The sequence below is a fragment of the Plodia interpunctella genome, chromosome 20 (genome assembly GCF_027563975.2).
Source record: "Plodia interpunctella isolate USDA-ARS_2022_Savannah chromosome 20, ilPloInte3.2, whole genome shotgun sequence".
Lineage (NCBI taxonomy): Eukaryota > Metazoa > Arthropoda > Insecta > Lepidoptera > Pyralidae > Plodia > Plodia interpunctella.
In genome coordinates, this window is record NC_071313.1 from 6,789,033 (window position 1) to 6,797,593 (window position 8,561).

General features: G+C 35.0%; 2 protein-coding genes across 2 annotated transcripts; one reads left to right on the forward strand and one right to left on the reverse strand.

Moving 5' to 3' along the window:
* Positions 1–3,551: 3,551 nt before the first annotated feature.
* On the forward strand, positions 3,552–8,128 carry LOC128678585 (uncharacterized). The gene is made up of 3 exons (XM_053760203.2): positions 3,552–6,212; positions 6,378–6,478; positions 7,385–8,128. The coding sequence occupies exons 1-3, from the start codon at positions 5,930–5,932 to the stop codon at positions 7,991–7,993; spliced, it is 993 nt and encodes a 330-aa protein (XP_053616178.1). The 5' UTR covers positions 3,552–5,929; the 3' UTR covers positions 7,994–8,128.
* Positions 6,231–8,561, reverse strand: LOC128678580 (uncharacterized). Its single transcript, XM_053760196.1, has 2 exons — positions 8,124–8,561; positions 6,231–7,301 (listed from the first exon to the last, which is right to left on the reverse strand). The coding sequence occupies exons 1-2, from the start codon at positions 8,559–8,561 to the stop codon at positions 6,492–6,494; spliced, it is 1,248 nt and encodes a 415-aa protein (XP_053616171.1). The 3' UTR covers positions 6,231–6,491.

Sequence of the window (8,561 nt, forward strand, 5' to 3'; positions counted from 1 at the left end):
AAATAAATAACCTTGTAACGAAAGGGCATGTAAACCTATTGCAAATATTACATATTTTACGGGACGATTCCTTATTGTCTTCATATCAAAATGACATTCTTCAGAGACCTTCAACATCAAACAAACGTTGTAAAAGGAGAAAAACTGATTTATTCAATGACGATTACATTATTGATGCTCAAATGCAATTAATATGCGGAGAAATTGGTGTTGGGCACTTTTTAGAAAAGATGCGATAATTATAGTTACATTGAGACTCAATGTGACAAAATAATTGAGTATTTGATTATTACATTATTTTTTTGATTTCGTAACCAATGTACCTAATATAATGTTCAATATACATATATCCTTTGGTGGAATACACAAATTCAAAGTTTTTTCGCTCTCTGCTTATTGAGATAAGTAAGACAGAGAAAAATATATTTAATCATGTATATTTTATCAAAGTTATGTTTATGAATGTTATGTCTATACCTATACCTAATTTTGTACATTTGTAATTTTGAAGCATTTTTGTCATTTTTTTAGTTTCTTTTTAGTTTCTGATTAAGCTTGTTGAGATAAGCAAATGCAATTAATATGCGGAGAAATTGGTGTTGGGCACTTTTTAGAAATTTTTTTTAGTTTCTTTTTAGTTTCTGATTAAGCTTGTTGAGATAAGCAAGACAGAAAAATATTTTTCATCTACGTATTTGGCCAAAGACAATACCTATAGTTGTTCCTAAATATTATGTTTACAATAAATAATCTAATTATGCAACATTGTGATTTTGACGTTTACTATATTATAATAATACTTAAATAATAATTATACCTACAAAATATACCTAAAAGATTTTCATTTTATAATTACCTATACAATGTATGTATTTGTGACCAATATCTATTATATCGGTACTTAATGTTCTTGTTTCTCGATTAATAATAATAATAAGTTAACGGATCGAACTAGTGAGAACAAACATTCTCACTAGTTCGACGGTCGAACAAATGAGAAAAAAAATTCTCACTAGTTCGACGATCGAACTACTGAATCGAACTAGTGAGAACAAATGATAAAATCCTTGCTATGACTTACGACGAGTTTAAGTGAAATTATTGTGTCACCAAGGCATTTTTTTATGGATTGTGCTAAGAACTTGAACCCTTGATGCAAACTCCAAAAACGAGAAATGATATCGGTAAAAAATACAAGGTAATTTTGTTTGAAATTATGTGTTTGTTTGTGATACTGAAACACAAAAGAACCTGTGTTTAATAAATTGGTTTTGGTTTACAGATACTAGTAACACTTTCATTCTTTGCGACTGGCGGGATACTAGGTACTCCCATGTCACAGCAATCAGTATCTCGAGCATTGAGGGATGTGACTGCAGCATTAAACAGCCCGAGTGTTCTGCATAAACACATAAAATATAGAGTGTTACATTATTACCCTGTTGTAGCAACAAAAATTATAAACACTTGCTGCATGCTCCACAATATGTGTAACCGGGCACATTTAATAGTGGAAGATGATGAGAACCCTAATAACATACAGACCTAACTGTTGATGTAGAACCTGCACTACAAGAAAGAGATGGAGCTTCTATAGAGCTGCAAAGGGGTATAGAAGCTAGAGCAAATCTTGTGCGACAATTGTGGGCAGCATGTGGTGTGTGATAATGAGTAATATTTGGTTGGGAATATCCTCACAGGAAGTATAAAAACAATTTCTTGCTCTATTTCCAGGGTTTCAGTGGCAGCCTGTGATGTGGATGGCAGGTCTATTAATATAGAAGGGCTAGACTGCAAAAGAAAGGAAGTTATTATATATCACATAACTGAATCATGCACATAGATGTATATTACAATTGTGTGCAAAATGAATTAGTTGTTTTTTACTGTTATTTTACTATAATTTTTTCCTTTAACTTTTATTTCAATGTTGAATTCAGCGGATCATTATTATAATTTATGTATTTTTTTTTTAATTTAAATAAACATTTGTTACAAATAAATTCAAGCCCTTTTGCCATAAGAAAGACCAATACTATAATGAATAAACAAATATAATGTATTTTTTTATTTTACTCACATTACTTTGTGGAAAGGGGTCTACAGCTATTCCTCTGGTACATTGTGGCAAGAGAGTCACCCACCACCCATGACTGCCACTAATTATTGTTCGAGTAGTGACAGCCCTAGCACCATATCTAAGCTACCGCCAGTGCGCCTCATGGACTGAGCTCGTTGCACAGCTTCTTCAAGGCAGACTTCTTTTCCGCCCAATACAAAACCATTGATAGATATTTAACTTTACTCAAGTATTTCATTGCTAGCTAACCTTAGCCCAGCATATTATTCTACTTTAAGATCACTTTTACAACATTAAATCGCTAGTTAATAATAAACATTCACAACATACATACTAATAAAAATACGTACCTTGATTTCGGAGTGTAAACAAAGAAGAAACAACGTTGTTGTGCCGTGAATATTGTAGCAACTTTAAACTTCATTTTTGGTAACTTCGTCCCATAAACTTAAGAGCGCCGAGCACTTAAAACACTTACAATATGGATTTTCCGCTTCAGCTGATTGATTTATTTCTTTTTGTATAGGTTTAATAAGTAAGTGTAACCGGCCGTCGGCTGGTTGTTTTATGTTATGAGTTTTTTTGTAAACTCTACACATGTTGAGACACAGGAATAAACTCATACAGCCAAATAAGCCGATTAAAAAATTAAATTTGATCATTCTTGTCTAAAAAATATGTTATTAGTAAGAAATAAGCATTTTTGATAAAAGTACCTCTGAATATAAATAATTTTCTTTAAAATTACTTAAAATTTATAATTTTTATTAAAGTTTTCGTTAATTCATTTGTTCTATTTCCGTGGCTGACAGGTTGACGTACAGTGGAATCGACAATTACGACACAATCCCAATGCCAATACAATCGCAATAGTAATGACTTCAAGAGTAACAAACAAAATTGTGATTGGAATTGCATTGAGACTAAATTGAGATTGAGATTGATTTCGAGAGTAAGCCTGCAGAATAGATTTGCGACGGTTGGCATATCAATTAGCTATAAAAAATAATATTCAAAACGCTTTTAAGGATGGATTTGCTGGAAGATACTGGCTGAAGGGATTTTTAAAACGACATAAGGAAATTTTGTCCATAAGATAGCCAACTGGAACTACTTCTGGAAGAAGAGAGAGAAAGCTATTCAGAAGAAAGAGAAAAACTTAGAGAAAAAGCAAAAGAGCAAATTCAGCAAGTACAAGAGGAAAACATAAAAAACTTTAATAAAAAAAGGAAAGAAGGTAGGAAATATAAGGAAGGAGTAGTAACCTAGTAGCAATAAAACGCACGCAGTTTGGCACAGGAATGAAGCCGCGGTTCCACTGTAGCGCACGGAGAGGCTACGCACGTGCATCAAGCTTCGCTTTGCAAGAAAATATATGTGATTGTATCCACTGCAACCCACGGACACGCTACGCACGAATTGACACGCGTAGCTAGCTAGGATATGCGCGCTCGTGGCTCAACGCATTTGTTCTCACTAGTTCGATTCAGTAGTTCGATCGTCGAACTAGTGAGAATTTTTTTTCTCATTTGTTCGACCGTCGAACTAGTGAGAATGTTTGTTCTCACTAGTTCGATCCGTTAACTTATTATTATTATTAATCGAGAAGCAAGAACATTAAGTACCGATATAATAGATATTGGTCACAAATACATACATTGTATAGGTAATTATAAAATGAAAATCTTTTAGGTATATTTTGTAGGTATAATTATTATTTAAGTATTATTATAATATAGTAAACGTCAAAATTCGACTGCAAGTAAATTAATAGTAAACAATACAAACAGTTTAAATACATAATACAAATCATTGTCATATCACCCGGAAGTCGTCCACTGGTATATTTCCTTAAATGCATCTATGCCTATAGCACTTAGGTATGTGCATAATAAGTTTAGTATTATAAATATTTAACTAAACGCCCCACCCCAGAAAGAGTGTGGTCATAGTTCTGTTGTCTTATTTTGAGGGTACATGCTTTTTGTTATATTTTGAGGGTAGATGTTTCGCAAAATGGAAGTATTACGCTGTTCAGCTCTGCAGTAGCAATGTTTATTTCGTGGTGCCTGTTTATTTTACTGTTTATATTTTCGGAATAATGTCTAAAGAAGTGAAATTATTAAAAAGCGGTCGTGGAAGGATTCTGCAATTAGAAGGACATCAATATTATTCTATGCGTAAATACAAAAATGGCCACAGCATTTGGCGGTGTAAAAATTATAAAAGTTTAAAATGTACCGGTTCCGTCACAATGAATATGGTAAGTCTTGGTTATTTTATATGTACATAATGATAATTGTTGTACGTATATTTACATATTATAGGTGTTGTATGTGTATTTTTATTTGTAATAGTTTTAATGTACAAGCAAAATAATTCATGAATTCCTATATTTTTTAAACATTGCTTTTGTTTAAGGACTTCACTAATAATTTACAATCAAAACCCCACTGCGGTCAATGTAATCCAGATGAAACACGAAATACAATCAATGTTATTTTAAATAATGCTTGCGAAGAAGCAGCTACGGGAAGAGAACCAGCTCCTAGGGTCTACAACAGAGCTTTAATTACATTAAAAAATCAAGGCCTGCATTTAGCTTCTAAGAGTGTACCTGAATTTTGTGAAATGAAGTCACGCATTTACAGAAGGAGAAATAAGTTAGCACACGTAAAAAAAATAAATGCAAAGACTGTTGAGGAAGTCGAAGTTCCTAGTACTTTTTCAGATTTCTTACTCGCTGATTACAGTCATAAAAAAATGAGAATATTAGTGTTTTGTTCAAATGATGCCCGAGAAATTATAAAAAAAATTAAACACATCTTTATGGATGGGACCTTTAAATCATGTCCGACACCTTTTCAGCAACTTTTTACAATTCACGGAGACATCGGCAGTGATACAAATAACACGAATGTCATCCCTTTGGTGTACGCTTTCATGAGTCACAGGACCAAAAAAGCTTACTCACTTTTATTTGATTTAATTGGGTCCCAAATTCCAGAGTGGAAGCCTGCTAAAGTCACGATAGATTTCGAAGAAGGCACAATGAAAGCGTTGAAAACATTGAATGTTACAGTCAAAGGTTGCTACTACCATTACGTGAACAGCTTGTGGCGCAAAGCAAAAACCCTGGGTTTAACTAAAGACAAACGCAACAGAAGAATAATTTCATTATGCGCCAACTTGGCATTGCTTCCAGAAAATGAAATTGTTTCAGGATGGGCGTATATTCAAAACGAAATGAAGAAGAATTGCGAATCTATAATTAAGTTTAAAGATTATTTCGATAAATACTGGATGAAGGGTGATTATCATAGAATTTGGTCGGTTTATGGCGAACGCCACCGAACAAATAATGCAGTAGAAGGATGGCACCATAAAATAAATAACCTTGTAACGAAAGGGCATGTAAACCTATTGCAAATATTACATATTTTACGGGACGATTCCTTATTGTCTTCATATCAAAATGACATTCTTCAGAGACCTTCAACATCAAACAAACGTTGTAAAAGGAGAAAAACTGATTTATTCAATGACGATTACATTATTGATGCTCAAATGCAATTAATATGCGGAGAAATTGGTGTTGGGCACTTTTTAGAAAAGATGCGATAATTATAGTTACATTGAGACTCAATGTGACAAAATAATTAGCCGGGTCCACACCGGACGATCCATCGCGCTCCGATCGCGCGCGGCAGCAGCGCGATCCAAAGATGCAGGCGGTGTAGACGTGCCGCGCGCGATCCATGCGCACGTATTGGAGCGCGCGCTCCCTACCTCGCGCGATCCGTGTGCGGTCGGTTTTTGTGCCAGCATCAAAGGTGCCTCAGTTGCGTGATGCGCGCGGTGTGGACGGTTGTGTTGGTTCGCGCGATCCACCTCGCCATGGACATCTCAGAAAGTCGCCGTTTGATATCGCTTTATAAAGAATTTAAATGTTTATGGGATCCCAAAGATTCTAATTACACCAATAGAGGTGTTAGAGATGATGCTTGGCGTCAGATTTCTCGTGAAATGGGGAATAAGTCGATCGAGAACCTAAAGAAAAAAATGCGATCTCTGGCGGGAGGCTACAGAAGGGAGAAATACAGAGAGAAGCAAAGCCGTATAACTGGATCCGGTAAGAAAACAAAGCTACTTTTTATCTGTAGGTATTAAAATTATATATTTTAGTATAAGTAATTACATCATAATATTTACTGTGGATTTCACGTGATTTCACTTTTTACATTTAAGCTGTTAGAAATACACGTGGTTATTTTAATGAGTAACTTGTTTATTTCAGGTGCTCAAGATACATATAAATCAAAGTGGTTTGCGTATGATGACTTCGACTTTATGGCGGATAAAAATGAACCCGGAACCACACGCGATACATTGGAACATGTAAGCTATTAGTTTACTGATATTCATTTTGCCAAACTATTGTATGGTTTGTAACAAAGTGTCTTGCTAAGTGGGACCGTAATGTAGTGGCATTTTCTGTTGCTCTTCTTGGTACGACGGCCATCGGTTGTAGCGATTGTGATGGCGGTTCATTTCGCCAGCTTCCAGGTATTACATCTCCATTCTCCTGTACTGTATCAAACGTTCCTGGCGATATAAAGTTAGGATTACTGCGTAAGTAGTTATATAGATGAACCGTTGCCAGCACGACTTTAGTCGCAGTTTCTGGTTCCAAAAGCATAGGTTTACGCAGGACTCTGTAGACAGAACTAAGTACTCCAAACGCGTTTTCAACTACTCTACGTGCTCTTGACAGTCGGTAGTTGAAAATTCTTTCACAAGAACCCCTTTCCCGTGTACCATCGTATGGTTTCATAGTATAATCATTAAGCTGAAAAGCTTTATCACCTAGTATATAATAGGGTACCTCAATTTTATAGGGAACTTGCAATATCTCCGGTGGAGGAATATTTAGCTCTTTTTTTTCAAGTTTTTTATATAAATTTGTGCTTTTGAACACGCCTCCATCTGATATTCTGCCTTTAGTCCCAACATTCACATACAAGAACCTATAATTTGCATCTACTAATGCAAAAAGAACAATACTAGGAAATAATTTGTAATTATCAAAGTCGTTGCCACTATTGAAAGGCGATTGTATAGCGACGTGTTTGCCGTCCATCGCTCCTATCACGTGTGGGAAATTCCACTTATTCTCGAATTGCTGAGAAACTGTACGCCATTCTTCTTCAGTTGACGGCACCTGAAAATAAAGGAGATCTTAATTATAATATAAAGCTGAAAATAAGAATATGCAGTAAATAGTAATAATAATTGTTGTTACAGGTAGAATCTGATACGACTGAAGGGGTTAATACTACAGTGAGCGAAAACGAGAACAGTAACATTAGTAGTGACATACAACCGGAGAGAGCCAACCACCACACAGAGCAGAGTAGAGAGCACAATGATCAGAATGCACAAACCAGTGTCCAAACAACAAACAAAAGAACAAAAAAAAGAAAGAAAACTACTTCTAATAATGCAGATGACATATCAGATGAAACTCTTTCAGAGGCTTTCCAACTTCTGCAACAATGTGCTCAGCCACCACAACCGGAAACTGATTCTTACATTGCTTTCGGGCAGTATATATCTACTGAATTGCGGAAATATGATGCAGTAACATTAGCTAATGTCAAAAATGCTATATGCCAAGTTATTTTTCAAGCTGACACAGGAAGATATGGGGATAGCAATTATGGATATTACACTAATTCATATCCTGGCACACCAATAGCATCCACTTCATCACAGTCCCAGTCTCTACAACCTCAAAATTATCCAGCTCCAATTCCACAGACATCACCGTCTGCTCATCTAGCCTCCAATTCATCGCAGTCCCAGTTTGAGAAACCTCAGGATTATTCACTTCCACAGTCATCACCGAATTAAATAAGTACCTACCTATATACCTATATCATGTTTTCAAAAAATAATTAATAATTGTAAACATGTTACTTCTTTAAATTATGATTGTAATACAATACTTTTTTATTGAGTAATAAAGTATGGTTTTACTTACCTTTACATAATCATTTAACAGGTCAATGATGGCTTCACAAACTTCAGGAATAATTTTCGATATAGACTGTTTGGAAATGCGGAACAGATACTGCAAACTGACATACGAATCTCCAGTTGCTAAAAATCTCAATGTTAGTAATAATCTTTCCTTCACAGTAATGGCATCTCTATAATTTGTATCATTCTTTCTTAGCTTGTTATTCAATAATGAACACAATATCTCAAATTGATTAGCATTCATTCTTGCAAAATTGTGTTCAACTTTATCTGACACTAACTCTGCGTACAGCTGATTCCCAGATTCCAAGCGATTTTTGTAAATTTGTTTCACCCAAAACCGTCGTTTTCTTTTTTGTGATTTTTTGCGCAAGCATTTAAGCAAAATAAAAGTTACTGCTGCAACGGCAAGACGCCGCCGTTGTACGTGTGACTCCAT

Bases quoted from the DNA above. Each gene is read 5' to 3' on its own strand.
- LOC128678580 (XM_053760196.1), bottom strand. From the start codon at position 8,561: ATGGAGTCACACGTACAACGGCGGCGTCTTGCCGTTGCAGCAGTAACT. The intron at 7,302-8,123 runs GTAAGTAAAACC...CTTTATTTTCAG, and splicing joins TGTTAAATGATTATGTAAAG to GTGCCGTCAACTGAAGAAGA.
- LOC128678585 (XM_053760203.2), top strand. From the start codon at position 5,930: ATGCGCGCGGTGTGGACGGTTGTGTTGGTTCGCGCGATCCACCTCGCC. The intron at 6,213-6,377 runs GTAAGAAAACAA...TGTTTATTTCAG, and splicing joins AAGCCGTATAACTGGATCCG to GTGCTCAAGATACATATAAA. The intron at 6,479-7,384 runs GTAAGCTATTAG...TTGTTGTTACAG, and splicing joins CACGCGATACATTGGAACAT to GTAGAATCTGATACGACTGA.